Source organism: Bos javanicus, chromosome 1 (assembly GCF_032452875.1).
Source record: "Bos javanicus breed banteng chromosome 1, ARS-OSU_banteng_1.0, whole genome shotgun sequence".
NCBI classification, from domain to species: Eukaryota; Metazoa; Chordata; class Mammalia; order Artiodactyla; family Bovidae; genus Bos; species Bos javanicus.
In genome coordinates, this window is record NC_083868.1 from 3303904 (window position 1) to 3323998 (window position 20095).

Below are 20095 nucleotides of genomic sequence, written 5' to 3' on the forward strand. Positions count from 1 at the left end.
GCATATACATGGTGAATGACCTGTATTTTCCTATCACTAAGGTGTCTTTGGATCTAGTGAACTTATCTGAAAAACAGGAAGGATAACACTTCTCCACCTTTCCCGCACCCAGCTGCTCTCCTCTCTCCTTTCCTGCCCTCCTCATTCATTTTCCCCATTGGAATTGTAATCTTTTAAAAAATGCACATCAGATCGCATCCTTGTCCTACTTAAAACCTATAACCCTCTCTCTCCGCCTATAAGATAAAAAGCAAACCCTGATCACACCTATGAAGCTTGCTAGAACCTGGCCGGTGCAACCAGCCTCCTCAAGTTCAACTCCAAAGCTCGAGCCCCTGCTTTCTGCTTTCCGGCCACTGGCCTCTCTCCAGCCCTCACAGGAGCCAGATGACTTGGCACCTTGGTGCTTTTGCACACGCCGTTCCTTCTGCCTGGAATGTTCTTTCCCCCCTCCTCATCCAGGCCTCTGTGCCCCATGCCCAGCCTGGACTCAGTCCCCCTGTCATTAGGTCTCATAGCCTCTCGAATGTCGCTAAGTCTCTGAGTGTATTTTATCCTTTCTCACCGCAAAGAATGCAAGCTCCCTGAGCACTGGGGCTGAACGGCCTTGTTCTTCACCCAGTCCCCAGTACCCAGTCCTAACTGAGGGTGACACAGCTCTCTGCTGAGTGCTGGAAGGGAGTGGCCGTGGATCTACAGCACTAGGCTTGGTGGCCTAGGGTCGTGGGCTCCATGATGTTAGCTGCCTTTCTTCCTCTCTCCCTCTGCTCTGGGGGGTAGGGGTGGGTGGGGCTGGGGATCTGGATTCTGGTGCCACCAGAGCTTCTCACTCATCAGACCCTAGGCACCTCTGGCTCCCAAGAACCTCCTGCCAAGTGATCACTCTTCAGGCCATTAAACCAAGTCTGCTGAGATCCAATGATCAAAGATGGAAAACGTGGCAACTCTTGGGCCAGCCAACTGGAATCGAGGTTTCCTAGTCAACTGAGCCAACGGGTCTGCAGTCACAGAATCACAGGCGTTAGCTGATGGAGCCATGGCTGGGAACTGGCCCAGTTCCTCCGGTTCTCACTTGTCCAAAGCCACCACCCAGCTGGGACCCAACCTCGGGTCAGAGCTCTCTCCAGAGCCCCAGGCTTTACACTAAGAGGACGCCGTCTGTTTTCTAAAATCAACTGGACCACGGTAGGCTTTTGTGACCCCTTTGCCTATCATGAGTGTGCATGCTAAGTTGCTTCAGTTGTGTCTGACTCTTTGTGACCCAATGGGCCGTAGGCTCCTCTGTCCACGGGATGCTCCAGGAGAGAATACCCATGGGGTGGGTTGCCATGCCCTCCTCCAGGAGACCTTCCCAACCCTGGCTCCTGGGAGATCTAAGAACCCACATCTCTTAAATCTCCTGCATTGAGAGCTGGGTTCTTTACCACTAGCGCTACCAGGGAAACCCTTTGGGAGGGTAACAACTAGGAAGGCCGGGGTCTCCAAATGGAGGAAATGGGCTGCAAGTGTCAGACATTTTTATCTCTCTTAAGCGGCAGGAGGAAACAAACTAGTGAGATATATATATATACACACACACACACACATATATACACATATATTTTTCCCCCCTTCTCTATACAAATTTTAAAAGGAGGTTTCTCTTAAAATACTGTGTTGCCATAATGACACCTGGTTCCACCTGAAGTTAACTATTCTCAAACCTTGAGTTAACCAATGCCTTTTTCTTATGGAATGTTTGTCTTAAGCTATGCTAAATGTGCTATGCATTTACCCCAGACTCTGTCTTCAAGTCGGTTCGCCTAATGGCTCAGAACCTACTTGACAAACCAGTATGTTATACTCAGACATTGTTCTCCTAATCTATGTAAATGAAACTATTTGTATGATAATCTCCCTTCTACAAGATTCAAGTCATTCATTTTATGGCCCGGGATGAGTCGTCTGGTGCCAAGATTATCCCAAAATATATCTTATGGATGAGGGGCCTGGTGCCATTCTGAGTTTTAAGCCATTCCTTTTTTTCATAAACAGACTGCTAGTGACTATACAACATCCAGCTAAAAACTAGCAGGGGGGTACTCTTTCTGCCCCCTTCTGATGCCTATGTCAGAAGCTTTCTCTATCTCCTTTATACTTTAATAAAACTTTATCATACAAAAGCTCTGAGCAATCAAGCCTCGTCTCTGGCCCCGGACTGAATTCTTCTCCTCCAGAGGCCAAGAATCCCGGTGTCTTTTTGTGGGTCAGCAATGACCTTTCACCTTTCCTATTATATATTCTGTTAAAATAAAGGCATTAGACTCCTTGTTAAACAGAATCCTCACACTGTGCTATTGTCAGTCTTACTCTCATTTGGCCTTAGTTCCTCGCAAGTCCAGTGAATGACTTGAATTTCATCAGTGGTAGCAAGCCCTGGGGAGTCTCACCAAGGTGGCCTGTGGCCTTTAAGGTCCCTTGACTCTTAGAACTCTGGTCTGAAGCCAACACAGCTCCAGCTCAAACTTACTGTATCTAAAAAAGACACCAAGAGACTGGGCAAGAGTTCCATCCTGAGGGGCCCTGCTACCATCAGGTGAAAAAACAAGGCCTGCTGGACCTGATCTGACAGCACTTAGGGATGTGATAGTAACTTTCTGTCACGGAAGCAAAGATTAGAGGCCGTGGGAACACTTCAGAACCCACACCTCCGTGACAAGGCGGTGCTGATTTCCCATCCTTCTCCCTGACAGGGGATCATGTAACTCCAACTTCGGAATGTGTTATGATACTTCTGTTTCATTGTGGGTCTGTCTGATACCCTAGAGCTCCTTTCACATGAAACAATGACGCCCTCCCAATGCAGGAGAAATGCTGCATTCTCATCCATGACCCCAGTTACCCCCACGCACCCCGAAAGTCCACAGTGAGCTCTGCAGAGGCCGAGGACACACACAGGCCCAAGCCCAAGGCAGGACCAGAAATACTAGGCCGCAAAGGGCAGGAAATATTAATAAAATGCTCACTAGATGGAATGGAAGACATCAAGTTCTGAGCAAGACTAAATAAATATCCTTTGACACAATCTTCAGCTGAGCCAGCTAACAAAGTCACTTCCCCACATCTCCAACACACACACACACATTCATACACACACAGACTCACACACATATACTCACACAGAGAGAGAGACACACACATCCATCCCTTTCCATTTCCCTAACTTCAAAAATTTTCTAAGAGCTTCTTCAGACCCATGATCTAAATTCTAGAATGAATTCAATAAATATGTCTATATTATTGAGAAGAGGGTAAATTCAAACGTGGGCTTCCCCAGGGGCACCGTGGTAAAGAATCTGCCTGCCAATGCAGGAGACACAGGAGACGTGGGTTTGATCCTTGGGTCAGGAAGAGCCCCTGGAGAAGGGAATGGCAACCCACTCCAGTATTCTTGCCTGGCAAATTCCACAGACAGAAGAACCTAGTGTAGTCTGTGGGGTCACAGAGAGTTGGACATGACTGAGCGATTGAGCACACACAAATTCAAACACTCCTATGAAGATGTCTCACAGACCATTTAAATGGCTCAAAGAGAAATCGTTCATCGGGAACCCTTGGATATTTCTGTGTCCATTCCACCAGCCTCTGCGTCTCCACGTCCCGGGATAAGCCCCTTGACTCTGGGTTCTAGTCTGTCGGTCTCCCACATGCACTCGGAGGCACTAGTGTGGCCAAGCTATCCGTAGCCTGACCTGAGGACGTGTCCTTTTGATTTGCTCAGTCCATCGTCTATTCGGTGATTTTGCCAGAATCCTCCCAGCTCACTCCTGGTAGCTTCTGTTGGGACCTCTCCAGTAGGAGGGCCTCCTCCTCTCAGTGGGTGTCCAGGGAGCCCAGACCAGCCTTCTGATCACATCCCTACATGGAGGATGAAGATGCCACTGACAGCTGGCTGAGGCACCACTTTCTAGTGATGCTGATGGTGATACTCTCATCATGAGATGCTCGTGTTGAAACGGCTCAGCCTAAGGTCCTGCCCTTCACTGCAATGTGCTGGCCTAACCAGTGAGGAGGATGCTGTGAGCTGGGGACCATTCAGAAGAACCACCCAGAGAGTAACATGCCCAGGAAATTCACAGGCAGGGTCAGAGGCCCCTGTCCCCCTAAGACTTTGTGAGCCTCTGTGATTTGATGAATGAACTTCTAGTGGTAGCTCCATTTCATTAACACCTGACACAGCACACTCAGAGTCTCTTTCTCTTTAACATGAAATTTTGGCTTGGCCTTAGAACGTGCCTAAGCATCCCTTGATAAAACCCAATAATTCACCGAGTCTGTACGTTCCTTAAAAATTGGATACTTACAAATAGCAAATACCAGTGTTGATAAGGTACAGGATAGCTCATGAGACCAGAGGAGGACTCACCATCTGGTCATTAATTAACTGTTAACTGTGCATCTACTCGGTGCCAGCTCTGTCTCAATCACTAGGATATGGCAATGATGAGGATGACAAACATCTGCAGTTGAAACCTTAATGTCTAGTGAAGAGATGGGTGCCTAATAAGTAAATCTCTCCAATGACTTCTGATGCTGATGCTGAAGCTGAAGCTGAAGCTCCGATACTCTGGCCACCTGATGCAAAGAGCTGACTCATTGGAAAAGACCCTGATACTTCGAAAGATCGAGGGCAAAAGGAGAAGGGGGCAGCAGAGGATGAGATGGTTAGATAACATCACTGACTCAATGGACATGAGTTTGAGCAAACTCCAGGAGATGGCGAAGGACAGGGAAGCCTGGTGTACTGCAGTCCATAGGGTCGCAAAGAGTTGGACACGACTGAGCAACTGAACAACAGCAAAAATGACTCCTTGGAGTAATAAGTGTGCAAGAGGAGAGATAGGGATGGAGAGAAGCTAATTCAGACCTCTCAAGGATATTAGGTTTCCATCCTTCAAAATTCTGAAGGGCACATGTCTCTCTTGGAGAAGCTGGAGGGCAGGTTTTGCATCTGTTGAGTCAGATCCTGCCCTGCTGCTAGCCACTCAGTGTCCTCAGGCACATGGATCAAGTCCTCTGAGTCTCAGCTTCCTTGTGTGCAGAAGAGAGGATGAGTCCCTCACTGAGGGTCATTACTACTTATTGTAACCTCTGAAATTCATGCACTGAAACCTTAACCCCCAGTGTGACTATATTTGGAGACAGAACCTATAAGGAGGTAATTAAGTTTCAATGGGGTCATACGGGTGGGGCCCTGATCCAACAGGATTAGTGTCCTTATAAGAAGAGACACCAAATGGAATCTAAAATACGACACAAATGAACTTATCTACAGAACAGACTCACAGACATAGAGAATGGGCCTGTGGTTGCCAAGGGGGAGGGGAAGGGTGGGGGAGGGTTTGACTGGGAGTTTGGGATTAGCAAATGCAAACTATTATATATAGGATGGATAAACAAGATCCTAGTGTATAGCACAGGGAACTACATTAATTACACTACTATAGCTTGTGATAAACCATAATGGAAATGAACATGAAAAAGAACGAGTACGTATATTAATATATGTATAACTAAATCACTTTGATTACAGCAGAAATTAACACAATACATTAAATCAACTGTAGTTCAGTTAAAAAAAAAAGAAGAGACATCTAGTGTTTTCTTTCTCTCTTTCCCTCCCTGCTGTGTGAGGATACGGGGAAGGCTGTCTACAAGCCATGAAGACAGCCCTCACTAGGCACCAAGCCTGCTGGAACCTTAATCATGGCTTTCAAGCCAGGAAGAAAATACATTTCTGTTGTTTAAGTCACCCAGTCCACAGTCTCTTGTTAAGGCCGCCTGAGCTGAACAAGACAGTTATTGAGGAGAATGGCACAGCCGAGAGTGGCCACAGCACACAAGCCTTGTCACCACTTCTCTGTGTGAAGCATTTCCATGTTGCCTTTCCACCAAGGGGCTCTCTAAGGACTCTGAAAATATGGGATATTTCCAACAATAAAATCCCTTACATCGCTTAAGTTTGACAATTATCAGGAACAGAAGTGGGATGGTGGTTAGAAAGGAGAGGATTCTCAACAACCACACAACCACCACACAGGGAGAATATTGGTAAGAAGGTCCCAAGCTGGAATACCAGCTCCTGGATTGAGGTGTTTCCTCAAGCCTTTCTTATCCTCTACGGAAGGTGTACTCCAAATAGCCCCAGGTCTGGCAAGGGCTCGAATAAGTCATGCCATAATGCATTCTGTTACCACGTATTTCACAAAAGTCTTCGGAAGTTTTGGCTCCCTGAACAGAGTCAGGCAGGCATTGCCGAAACTTGCAGTCAACATTCCAAAATACGGCCCATCCAGAGGTTAGCAGAGAGGCTGACGAGGAAAGACGGTGTGCACCATTCCCTTGCAGAAGAGCCATTCAGGCTCCGCTAATTAGGGAGGATGGAGTCTGATTGATCCTTGAGGGGAAGATTATCCAGGGAAACCCTGGCAACCGCAAGCAGTAACGCTGGTGACTCAGAAAGGGTCTCTGCCTCCACAGACCACGACCTGTTTTGTTAAGTCATCTTTCGGCTCAGTGTTCTTCCAGCCAAGGGTGGAATTCAATAATCCTGTGCCTTTCCCAAGTTTTCGAGCCGGAAAATGCATTCCTCAGCTTCCTACTTTGCAAAGCGGAAAATTCCCCTGGAGACCAGCTGCTGGAGAGTGTGACTTAAGCTTTTGTGGTTCTCTTGTTGATCGCCAGTGGGACCAGTACCTAAATTCAGATCTCTGTGCTTCTGGACTGTAGAAGACTGCAGTTGCTGTGTCAAATTTAAAGTCTGTTTTCTATAATATTTTATTTGGCTGTGCTGGGTCTTACTTAGTTGAGGCATGCGGGACCTTTTTTTGTTGTTGTTGCAGCATGTGGGATCTAGTTCCCTGACCAGGGATCCAACAGGTCCCCTGCACTGGGAGTGCAGAGTCTTAGCCACTGGACCATCAGGGAAGTTCCCTGCTTTCTTTAGCCATCCAAGTGTTACAATTAAATAGAGCATTTGTGAATAAGAATTCAGTAAATCCATCTAGGAAGTTTTCAATTACCTACCTCTAATGTAAGCAAATGCTGCCAACGAGTGGCTGACAATCACACCATCTTTCCTCAGAACCCTCGGTTCCCTTGGGTCAAGGTCTACTCCTGTTTCATAAAAAAAAAAAAAAAAATTGCAAGGCTGATTAATCACAACTGTTCCTAGTTTTCACTTTGTTCCTAAACCAGGACTGCCATCATAAATAAAAAGTCACAGAAATCCAATAAGTGGACAAAATTAGGGATGACTAAGCCAGAAAGCAGAGAAGGCAATGGCAGCCCACTCTGGAACTCTTGCCTGGAAAATCCCATGGACGGAGGAGCCTGGTAGGCTGCAGTCCATGGGGTCGCTAAGAGTCGGACACGACTGAGAGACTTCACTTTCACTTTTCACTTTCATGCACTGGAGAAGGAAATGGCAACCCACTCCAGTGTTCCTGCCTGGAGAATCCCAGGGACGGGGGAGCCTGGTGGGCTGCCGTCTATGGGGTCACAGAATTGGACACGACTGAAACAACTTAGCAGCAGCAGCAGCAGCAGCAAGCCAGAGAGCATTTTAGCAGACAGTCTGAAAATATTAAGTCATGAAAGGGATTTAGAAATTCTAAAATGTGTTGGTTCCAGCTTCATTCATCCACTGTACTGCAGAAAGGAAGACATTTCTTTTTCCATTCTAAAGGCAATGGCACTCATCATACCTCTGGGAGATTTAATAATGTCCCACTTAACTATAGACTGCTGTCTGCTCTGTTGACCACAGATAAGAAGGCCTTGAATTATGGAGGGAGGTTGGCTGGAAACGTCTTTGGAAATGATAGCAAAATGCAGAGCAGATCTGGTTTCAGATGCCTGGTTAGGTTGCTACGATGGAGCTTAGGGGGCCCCTAATGGGGCAGCTTATGGGCTCTCGGGACCCCTGGGAATGTTAGATAGGGTTTTCAGGCCCCTAATGGGGCAGCTTATGGGCTCTTGGGACCCCTGGGAATGTTAGATAGGGTTTTCAGGCCCCTAATGGGGCAGCTTATGGGCTCTTGGGACCCCTGGGAATGTTAGATAGGGTTTTCAGGTTTTCAGGGTTTCCACTGCAAGGGGGCCAGGATATTCATGGGAACCTTGTAGGAGCCCTGTTAGAAAGAGCAGAGAGGATGAGAGAGGCAGAACCTGGTGGAGAGTTGGAGGGGCAGAACTAGAATATTAACAGTAGTCATCCTAGGCTTTGAGACTAGGGAGGAGTTCTGTTTTCTTGATATTTTCCTGTGCGTTCCATATCAAGCATACTTTACTTTTATACTTAGAGGGAAAAGACTTCATAAATGGAATTCAAGTAACATAAGACCAACTCTCAACCCACAAAGTACATCTTATACAGACTGTCTTGGGGGCCTCTGTAGTTTCTATTAGGAGCCCCAAGAGTCTAAATTCCATTCTAGATTTGATTTTCAAGACAAACCCAAAATGTTCATTCCCTTATTTACCAAAGCCCAGGGAAAGCCTCAGGCAGAAAGGCATGTATGGATGGAGGTCTGAAGGCCAAGCCTGGGTCTAACCCTTCAGGTTCCCAAATGGGATCGTCTTTTCAAGCCCATCAGATAATCGAGGAACCCCAGATTTACTTCTGAGCAGATCTCCTTTTTCAAGGTGATTTTTTTCCTTTAGGAAATGAAGAGGAACAGGAGGATTTACCCTACTTATAGTTCAAAACACCACAGGCTGGCCACCATGAGTAACCATCTGCCACAGCTCTGCCATTCTCAGAGCTGGCAGCTCACACACCTGAGGGCCCTTTGTATCCTAACCATGGGCATCCACCTGTGGTCACGTGGGGCTGTTCACCTTCACTTAACGAGAAATCCTGATAGTAAGCCATAAACATTACCATAGTCGCCATCTTTCTGCTTCACAGAAGGTTTTAGATTAGCAACTGATGGGTCAATTGCGGTGAGTATATTCTTGGGAACTGAAAACCAAAAAGAGATATTTTAGATACTTTGGACACTTAAACAGATCTTTAAAATGTCCTGTAGATAAGATTAAAAAGATCAATTTTCTAATCAGTACATATATCATTCACTCTGCTTGTCCAACACACTCACACAGATACACCAGTGGTACCCATACGATCATCATATGTCCCAGAAAGGTCTATCTTGCAGTATTAAAAAAAAAAACAAAAACATGGAGAACAAATAAAGAAGATATGGTACATCTATCCCATAGAACAATATTTAGTTGGCTACCCTGGTGGCTCAGTGGGGAAGAATGAAATGTAAGAGCTGCAGGTTCGATCCCTGCCTTCGGGAGGATCCCCTGGAGAAGGAAATGGCAACCCACTCCAGTATTCTCGCCTGGGAAATCCCATGGACAGAGGAACCTGGTGGGCTATAGTCCAAGGGGTTACAAATGAGCCAGACAAGACTTAGCGATATGGTATATCTATCCAATAGAATATATTTAGCAATAGCAAGGAGTGGCATCCAATCACTGGGGTCTTCTTGGTTTGCTTCCAGGACCCACCTTGGATACCAGAACACACAGGCACTCAATTCCCTCATATAAAATGGCATCTGATTTGTATGCAACCCACCCAATATCCTATTATATACTTTAAACCATCTCTAGGTTACTGACAATACTTAATACAATGTAAATAGTCATAAGTGAAAGTGAAGTCGCTCAGTTGTGTCCGACTCTTTGCGACCCCATGAACCCGAAGCATGCCAGGCCTCCCTGTCCATCACCAACTCCCGGAGTCCACCCAAACTCACGTCCATCGAGTCGGTAATGCCATCCAGCCATCTCATCCTCTGTTGTCCCCTTCTTCTTCTCCTGTCCCCAATCCCTCCCAACATCAGGGTTTTTTCCAATGAGTCAACTCTTCGCATGAGGTGGCCAAAGTATTGGAGTTTCAGCTTCAGCATCAGTCCTTCCAATGAACACCCAGGACTGATCTCCTTTAGAATGGACTGGTTGGATCTCCTTGCAGTCCTAGGGACTCTCAAGAGTCTTCTCCAACACCACAGTTCAAAAGCATCAATTCTTCAGCGCTCAGCTTTCTTCACAGTCCAACTCTCACATCCACACATGACCACTGGAAAAACCATAGCCTTGACTAGTCAAGGCTAGACGGACCTTTGTTGGCAAAGTAATGTCTCTGCTTTTTAATATGCTGTCTAGGTTGGTCATAACTTTCCTTCCAAGGAGTAAGCGTCTTTTAATTTTATGGCTGCAATCACCATCTGCAGTGATTTTGGAGCCCCCAAAAATAAAGTCTGACACTGTTTCCACTGTTTCCCCATCTATTTTCCATGAAGTGATGGGACCAGATGGCCATGATCTTAGTTTTCTGAATGTTGATAATAGTTAATACAATGTAAATAGTCACAAATACAATGTAAATGTATTATTGTAAATAGTTGTCAATGTGGAGTAAATTCAAGTTTTGCTTTTTGGAATTTCCAGGAATTTTTTTTCAAATATGTTCAGTTCTGTGGTTGGTTGAATCCATGGATGTGGAACCCACAGATACAGAAGGCCGACTGCTACAACATGGATAAATCTCAAAAACATTACGCTCAGTGAAAGAAGCCAGACACAAGACCACATACGGTATGATTCCATTCATATAAAGTCTCCAGATAAAGTCAAGTGTATAGAGACAAAAAGTAAATTAGTAGTTCCCACTGACTCAGTGGTAAGACTCTGCCTGTACTGCAGGAGACAAGGAAAACACAGGCTCCATCCCCGGGTCGGGAAGATCTCCTGGAGGAGGAAATGGCAACCCACTCCAGTATTCTTGCCTGGAGAATCTCATGGACAAAAGAGCCTGGCGAGCTACAGGCCAGGGAGTTGCAAAAGAGTAGGACAGGACTGAGCGACTGAGCATATACAAGACCGAGGTGGGGATGGGACTGACCACATGTGCCCACGAGGGAACTTTGGGGGATCATGGATATGTTTTAAAATTGGAGTGTGGTGAAAGCTGCACTTGTGTAAATGCTCAGTCGTGTCCGACTCTTTGTGGCCCCAGGCCCCTCCGTCCATGGGATTTCCCAGGTAAGAATGCTGGAGTGGGTTGTCATTTCCTTCTTTGTGGGATCTTTCTGACCCAGGGGTCTCCTACCTTGGCAGGCGAATTCTTTACCACTGAGCCATCTGGGAAGCCTGGTTAAGGCTGAAAAGCTCTGAATGTTTACCAGAAATCACTGAATTGTTTCTACATGAACTGGGTGAATTTTAAGGTATGTAAATCACACCTCAAGAGCATTAATGCTGAACATCAACTTCCCTGAGATACAGTGAAACAAAATGAATGGAACTAACTCAAAACCCACCACTGACCTCTCCCAGCTGCAATTCTGCTTTCTGCCCACAGCTCTTAACTCATCTCTTTCTTAATAAGCCTACGGAGAATTCGAAGGCTCTGTGCTAGAATGGCAGCTCTCTGTATTGTTAGAAAGGATTACCAAAAGATAAAGAGAGAGGGCAGTGTAATAGACTCCTATGGAAGGTGGTTCAAGAGTCTGCCAAATTGACCCTAAGAATAAACTATCCAGATCTCAAGACCCTCCAGGCAAGGCAGACGTGATGGTGGCAGGAGTCAAAACAGGAGGGCAAAGCACAAGTTCTGAAGACCCCCACACTGCAGCCCAGCTGGGAAAAGGGAGAGGGAGCCAAGTGTTTTTGCTGCAGAAAACTGTTTATTTTTATTTGTTCTTCAGCCCAGCTGGGATCTGGGAGAAGTGGCAACGGGAAATAGAAATGAAGCCAATACAAACTGGGCAAGTTCAACTGTGCTGATTTTTTTTTTTTTTTTTTTTTGCAAAAGCGCTGGTAAGACATTTCTAGCAGCAAGAAAACCTCATTTCCTTTCTCAACGTGCTTAACAGAAGTCTTCTGGGGGATGTCCCAGGACGTTCCTACATTGTGAATATTCCACGAGCAGGAGGACCTGGTGCCTTTGTGAGCGTCAGCAGCAGGGGTCACTTTTCAGGGTGGCACGGTGACATTACTGGAGGTGGTGGACACTGCCCAGCCCTTCCCCAGGAATGCCCCTTGGCCAACAAGCCCACTGCTGGTCCCAGGACCCCTGGTGGTACCCCGGAGAGCTGAGCTGTGCTGCCCCGGGTGCTTTCTGATGAAACAGGCTCTCCATCACTTCTGCACCCTGATCCCTCGGCAGGCGTGAGCTTTCTCTGCGGAGTGGTGCTTCTTTCCCATGTCTCATCTCTTGGCTTGTTCTCAAGATACAGTAGGAGGAGAGCTGGGATCCCTGAAAATGCCAGAGGCTTTTCAATGCAGGAAAGATGGACTGCTCAGAAATGAAGGACATTGTGGGATGAGTTTTGCAGAATAAAACGTGAATTGCCTGTGTATGCTATAGATTGGGCTTCCCTTGTGGCTCAGCTGGTAAAGAATCCGCTTGTAATGTGGGAGACCTGGGTACGATCCCTGGGTTGGGAAGATCCCCTGGAGAAGGGAAAGGCCACCCACTCCAGTATTCTAGCCTGGAGAACTTCATGGACTGTATAGTCTATGGGGTCACAAAGAGTCAGACATGACTGAGCGACTTTCACTTTTTCCACATGCTATAGCTACAGGGAACTTGCCCATTTACTGCTGGAAAATGGCTCTCACGGTGGGAGAATCTTTTCGGACCTTTAAAATAACAACAGTTATGAACACACCTGTCAGATTCTCGTATGTCCTGTTTCAAACTGATTCAGAATAAGGACAGACACTGGGTGTGAATTACTACCACCCCACAAACCCATCTCCATTTGAGGTAAAAAGTGTTAGTTGCTCAGTCCTGTCTGACTCTTTGTAACCCCATGGACTGCAGCCCACCGGGCTCCTCCGCCCATGGAATTCTCCAGGCAAGAATACTGGAGTGAGTTGCCATGCCCTCCTCCAGGGGATCTTCCAGACCCAGGGATCAAACCTGGGTTTCCTGTATTGCAGGTGAAGTCTTTACTGTCTGAACGACTCGGGGAGCCAGCAAACCACTTTTCATGGAGCTCCCACTGAGCGTGGGCTCCTGTGCTCAGCATTTAAATCACGCCTCTCGTGCAGTCCTCTTAGCGAAGATGTGTAACACCCCCATCCCTGCAGATGGGAAACTGGGGCTCAGAGACGCACGATCACCTAGTCAAGAGTGACGCTTCAATTCCTAGTCTCACTCATACATGCCCTTGCTCTCTTCTGTGACACGGGGACATTCAGCCTCTGGCAACTGGATAAAGGAGAGGATGAGACGGTTGGATGGCATCACTGACCCAGTGAGTGTGAGCAAGCTCTGGAGATGGTGAAGGACAGGGAGGCCTGGCGTGCTGCAGTCCACGGGGTCCCAAAGAGTTGGACACGACTGCGTGACTGAACAACCACCACCACCAAGACACAAAGTGATTCCCACTCAGATCGTCCCTCTCAAGTCTGTTACATAAAACCAGAGATGACGACTCTAATGGGCTCCAATGGTTTGCTAAATTTAGGCAGGCCCCCTTCCCAAATTTATTTTCTCCCTGAATGAGTCTGTGTCAAGCCTGGACCAGAGCAGCTTTAATAAAGAAGCCTCCACGGGTTGAAATGAGAGCCCCAAGTAATTTTTCACATCAGAGACAAAAGAGACCTCTGCTTTACTGTTGTTGTTTTTCACTAGGCACCCACGTTGCACGGGCATCTCCGAATCCTGGCATCCCCTCATCCTGCCTGTCCCAAACCTGCACCACCCATTCCTCCTGTCCTCAGTCCCGGCACTTTCTATCCCTCCTGTCCCCCAATGCCAGCACCTACTGAAGGAGGTACCCCGCATTCTGGCACCACCATCCTTCTTGTCCCCACATCCTCTTGGTGCCCACCTCCTGGGAGGAGCCGCAGACTCCTCATGAGGTCCGCATGTTTCCTGTCCCTCTCAGAAACTGTCAGGGCAGGGATGCAGGATGTTCCTCTTTCTCAGTGACCCTCAGGATCACTGGCTTTGGGCCCAGGGAGAAGTCCTCTCCGAGAAGGAGAGGGGAAAAGCTGATCAAGTTCTCTGGGTCTGCCTCCTCCTATTAGGAAGAAAGTCTAAAACCTAATCCCACCCAAGAAGTGTGGCTAATAACTAAATTGGATAAAAACTGAGAGCCAGGACCTCATGCATTAAAGAAGAGTGCTCAAGCAAAGCAAAGCAAAAGAGTGCTCAAGCAAAACACCTCCCAGCACAATCTATGACCAAGGGTCTGACATCAGCCAGACCCGCCGCCTACAGTTCAAAGAGCAAAAGGCCTGCACCCTGGATCACCCCCCTGAGGGTACACGGAGAGGCTGAAACTCTAGCCCAGCCAAGGAGCAGTGAGGGAGGGAGAAGCAGGATTAACTAAAGCCAAAAAATAGGAGGCATGTTCTTATTAAAATGCAAATTACTTACGTTCCCAGAAAAAACCCTCCAAAGGCTCCCCTCTGCCCTTAGTGTTAAGTTGCTAAGTCATGTCCAGCTCTCTGTGACCCCTGGACTGTAGCCTACCAGGCTCCTCTGTCCGTGGGATTTTCCCAAGCAAGAATGCTGGAGAGGGTTATCACTGCCTTCTCCAGGGGATCTTCCCAACCCAGGGATTGAACTCAGGTCTCCTGCACTGCAGGCGGATTCTTTTACTGTCTCAGCCACCAGGTGCCCTCAGCTACAAGCCAATCCTCAGTCTCCCATCTCCGAGGGCCCTCAGCCCTGTGCTCACCTCCCAGTATTTGCCTGCCCTTCACCTTGCTGACTCTTACTCACCTGGTCTCACTTGACCCACTCCCCTGGGAAGCCCTCCTGGTCTGCTACATCACCGGGGTCTGGAATCACCACATTCCATCCCATGAGGGCAAGGAACACAGTGCTCACCCACACCCCAACCCAAGGGGTGGGGTACTGGGTGGGCACCTCAAGATTGCTGGGCAGGACCGCAAAGCCCCAGTGGAGACCACAGTTAGAAGCCGGGTATTGGAACAGACATCAGTGGGGTGGACCTTCCTGGCCCTGATAGCTCAGTGGGTAAAGAATCCGCCTGCAATGCAGGAGACCCCTGGTTCGATTCCTGGGTCAGGAAGATCCTCTGGAGAAGGGATAGCTACCCACTCCAGTATTCTTGGGCTTCCTTGGTGGCTCCACTGGTAAAGGATCCGCCTGCCATGTGGGAGACCTGGGTTACATCCCTGGGTTGGGAAGATCCCCTGGAGAAAGGAAAGACTACCCACTCCAGGATTCTGGCCTGGAGAATTCCATGGACTGTATAGTCCCTGGGGTCACAAAGAGTCAGACGTGACTGAGCGACTTTCCTTCACTTCCCTGAGGCTCTTATGTAAGAGCATCTTGTTTAGGGTGGGAGGTTGGCTGGGCCGCTCTCTGGCAGCCAAGTTTATAATCATATCATGTCACATGGTCTCTGGCCAAGGCAGATCACAGGAGGGGGCTACCTGACCCCAGTCCAGCCAAAGAAACAGCTCTCTGGTAGGAATTTGGAAGGAAGTTGCCAGATTGGTAGTCTTTATAAATTGTTAGGACAGAAAAGTGTAACGTAAGAATCGCCTGGGTTGTGGGGATGACTGTATGCCATCTAGCCCAGGCTCAGAGAAAAGCCGTAGAGGGGAGAGAAAGAAGCAGAGAGACAGACAGACAGAGAGACTCCATGCTCGCGAAGTTCCAGTTTAGTCCCGCCCTGAGGCTTTCTTTCCTGGTCTGGCTTCTGAAGATGGCTTTCTACCCATAGGCTACCTCCCCAACCAACTCACTTCGGGCTTAAACCAGCTCAAATCGGTTTCTTCGCTCATATCCAAAGAAGTAAGACAGATCCGCTTAGAAATTAATTCCTGACTTCCTTCTTTTCTGTACGAACTTCCACATTAGTGGGAATATGTTTTTTTTTTAAACATAAAATGCCCCCATTCCATGCCCCATTCGGTGATCTAAAAAAAATACACAGACATTGCAAATCACTTTCTAATGATTCGAGTTTCACAGTGACAACCCATCCGTCAAGGGGAAAAATGATTTTAAAATGTCAACCACTTTGAAGGTGATTAGAAGTGATGAGAAGTTGCCTGAGAAGGCATCTGTTTGGATGGGGGAGCAGGGAGGAGAGGTTGGGGAGCCTGAGTTGCTCAGAGAGTGAGAGTCACCCCCTCCCCTTTAGAATAACTCCTGGAGAACCACAGGGAAGACAAGGGGGGAACTGTCCATGGTCCCACATCTGAAACCAAGAAGCAAAGCCCCCTCTCTGACCTCGGCCTCCTATCCTCCAATGAACTCACTCAGATGCCTCCCCTGCCATCCTCTGACCTCATCCGAGGAGCCCTTGTTCCCCCGCCAGCCCTCATGCATCCGGCTGGACGTACCCACCAACCAGCGTCCCCGAGAACTTGGACCACTAACCCCGCAGGCCCTCGGCACACCCAGCTCGCATCACCACCATCCTTCCTGAAGTCAGCCTGTCCTCCGGCCCCCACAGCCCTCACTTCAGACTTTGATCTCCTCTATCCCCTCTCCCCTCCCCGCTGCCCCATCCTCACAGCCGACCACCCCGGCTCACACTTCTTTTGAGAAGACGAAAGCCACGCAGTTGGAACTCCAAGCCGTCCCTCCATCCATTTCCAGAGTGTCTGCTCCCACCCCCATGGTGAGAAAGGACATGTCCTCTGGCCCTCGCCACCTTCTCTGGACCCCAATCTTTCCAAATAGGCCAGGTGCCTCCAGCGTCTCAAATTATCTTCCTACTTTCCCAAACCTCTCCAATCCACCCAATGTTTGCCATGTCTTCCAGCCGGCTTCCAGTCGAACTGGTCTCTGCGTCCATCCCATCCAGCCCACCCTCTACCTTTCAGCTGGAGCAGTCCTTTAAGACTCTAAACATCATCACCGAACGAGTCTCCCACTGGCACCTCCTCCCAGGCCTCACAGGACCTGATCCTGGCCCCCTCCTGTACCATCTTACCCACCTCTGTCCTCACCCACTCACCCCTCCTCTCCCACTCAGCATCTGCCCGCTCACGCCTCCCTACCCCTCAGAGCACAGGGGCAAATTCACCCCCAAGGAAGGTTCTCTGTGGAAGATTTCTCAACCTTCCCCGCAAACTAAAAGGCCCCTCTACCATTATCCTTCTGCACAGCATCCTGGCCTTTCCTTAAAACAAACAAACAAACTTATTTGGCTGCACTGGGTCTTACTTGCGGCATGTGGATTCTCCCTGACCAGAGGTCTAACCTCGGGGCCCCCGCACTGGGAGCTGAGTCCTAGCCACTGGACCACCAGGGAAGTCCCATCCTGCCCTTTGCTGAAGCATCATCATTCATCACAGTGGGTAAAGACAGATTTCTCTGGTGATTTGTTTAATGCTCATCTCTCTTCCCCCAGGGCTTCCCTCATGGCTCAGATGGTAAAGAATCTGCCTGCTATGTGGGAGACCTGGGTTCAATCCTTTCCCCTGGAGGAAGGCATGGGAACCCACTTCTTGCCTGGAGAATCCATGGACAGAGGAGCCTGGCAGGCTACAGTCCATGGGGTCACAAAGAGCCCGACACAACTGAGCCATTAAGCGCATCTCTCTTCCTCCACTGATAATTCATAACGGCGTCTTTTCTTTTTTAACTAAAACATACCAACAACGTGCTGAACGAGTGAATGAAGGAGAGGAAGCTTGGGCTGGGACGTGTGACTCCTCAGGTCCTGAAAGCCCACCCTGTCTTAGCTAAAAGGAGCCTCAGCCTGGGCACGGCCCTCGCCTCGCCCATGAAGGCACATCAGGAAACCCACCTTACTTGCAGGTTACCGTCCTGCCCTTCCTTCCACGCTCAGCTAGAGAGACCTGCAGTTACTGGAACTTCAGACTGATCTGTGCAGCTTTTTGGGGTTTCCCAGGTGGCGCTAGTGGTAAAGAACCTGCCTGCTAATGCAGGAGACAAAGAGACGCAGGCTCCATCCCTGAGTGCGGAAGATCCCCTGGAGGAGGGCACAGCAACCCACTCCAGCATTCTTGCCTTGGAGAATCCCATGGACAGAGGAGCCTGGCAAGGCTGCAGTCCACGGGGTCACACAGAGTCGGACACGACTGAAGCGATTTAGAACACACATGTGACTTCTTGAGTTTCTTGAGGAAACTCAACCAGAATAGGTTCCAGGCTACCCAGAGCTGCTTCACACGGCAACCAGTAAAGACTGGAAGGCAAATCAAACCGTGCCTCCTGGAACGTGAATGTGGGCGCTATTATTTTGGGGCTGTATTTCTGTAGTTACTTCACTGTACCTATTCCAGCTCTGATATTGCAGAGGACATATTTAGCTCAGGATATAAAATGCTGTGGTTGCAACAAAATATTATTGAGCTGTAAAAAGGAATGATGTACTGGCATGTACTCCACCATAGATGCACCCTGAGGACATACTAGGTAAAGAAGCCAGTCACAGAGAATCACACATTGTCCAACTCCATTCATATGAAATGTCCAGAAGAGGTAAATCCATAAGATCGGAAGTGGTGGTTGCTTGAGGTGGGACTAGGGGGCGAGGGGTGGATTGGGGGAGGACTGCTAAAGGGTCCAGGGTTTCTTTGGGATGTGATGAGACTGTTCTTAAATTTTTAAAAATTTTCATTTATTTTACTGACTGTGCATATGTGATCTTAGTTCCCTGACCAGGGATCGAACTTCTACCCCTTCAGTAGAAGCTTGGAATCTTAACCACTGGACTGCTGGGGAATTTCCAAGAATGTTCTTAAGTTAATTGCAATGGGAGTTGCACAATCCTGTGACTCTATTGAGACCACTGATTTGTATGATTAAGGGGTCAACTGTATAGTTTGTGATTTATAGCTCAATAAAGCTGTTTAAAAAAAGAAGAAGAAGAGAAGGCTAGGGGTACCTGGCAGGGAGAAAGAGGTTTCCATGAGCACAAGTATTGGGTTCTTCAGTTATGACGTTCTTTGCTTTTCCTTTGCTTCTATACTTATTTGAAAACAAAAACAAAAACAAAAACCCCTCAGCAGTCCACGTGTCAGGATTACAAACTAGAAATCCATGGTGCCCTCGGGGGGTAATTAACACTTGATTTATAAATGTCGCTTTATAAAATTGGAATCAATTGAACCAAGAATTTCATTTTATGATTGGAAGACACTAGGAAAAAAAAGTAAGGCTGTCATGTAACATATTTAAAGGCTGTAGGTAAGCATTTGATCTGTTGGCTTAACCCCAGGGATACATCAATAAAATGGCTATTGGCAATCCTGAGAATTAGTCATTTTAGGGCCCAAACGCAAGACTGGAAGATTAACTAGGAGTCAAGCAATACTCCGTGAACTTACATGACATATCTATAAATTCTAGAGCCTCCTGAGAACTCAGATTAAAATCGTTCTTCTCAGTGACATCCGCTTTATCCCGTTTCCTTATTCTTCTCCTTCCCTCCCCTCTTGCTGCCAATCTGATTACTAAAATCACTTTTCTTTTTTTTTTGGCCATGTGGCATGCAGGATCTTAGTTTCCCTACTAGGGATCGAACCCATGTCCCCTGCAGTGGAAGGGCAGAGTCCTAACCACTGAACCACAGGGAAGTCCAGCTAAAAGCACCTTTGACCCAAGAAAATTCTATCGCTTATGACATGGACATTATAAACGAGGATAAAAGACAGGAGGAAGCCTCATGAGTGTGAGAGAAGACAACACAGTGTCAGGGTGTGTTGGGCAGATGCCATGACTTGTTGCTCCAAACCTCCTTCTGTTCACACGACCACCGCCTCCCCAGGAGGCAAAATCTCCAAACGGCTGGCGGAGGGTGTATCCTTACCACACGCGTAGAAGACTGAGAGATATTTTTTCACTCCTGGCAGACAGGGGCTTCCGAAATGGTGGTTGTTGACGAGGACTTTGCACCTCTGCTTCCCGTAACATCTCCTGGATAACACGTGCAGAGCCGAGTAAGACAGACAATCTGAGAGGCAGGAGACATCAAAAACTTTTAGGTTAGAATCCATGTATGGCTTCGGTTATTTTCTGAGCCGGACTTCACAGTTCATGGAGATCAGCTGTGATTATTCGATT

The 20095-nt window shown here is 47.9% G+C and overlaps 1 protein-coding gene across 10 annotated transcripts in view; it reads right to left on the minus strand.

Annotated features, from left to right (window-relative positions):
- Positions 1-20095, minus strand: part of EVA1C (eva-1 homolog C) — a 135948-nt gene that overhangs the window by 38122 nt on the left and 77731 nt on the right. For 8 of the 10 annotated variants that reach the window (XR_009736566.1, XR_009736562.1, XM_061417259.1 and 5 more), the window contains 3 exons: positions 19842-19985; positions 8924-9004; positions 7066-7155 (listed from right to left, as the gene is read on the minus strand). Coding sequence is in view for 8 of the 10 variants with exons in the window: in XM_061417259.1 (XP_061273243.1) it covers positions 7066-7155; positions 8924-9004; positions 19842-19985 (315 nt within the window). In the remaining 2 variants the exon portion in view is untranslated. The remainder of the gene's footprint in view (positions 1-7065; positions 7156-8923; positions 9005-19841; positions 19986-20095) is intronic. The other 2 variants (XM_061417526.1, XM_061417706.1) reach the window with 2 other exon arrangements.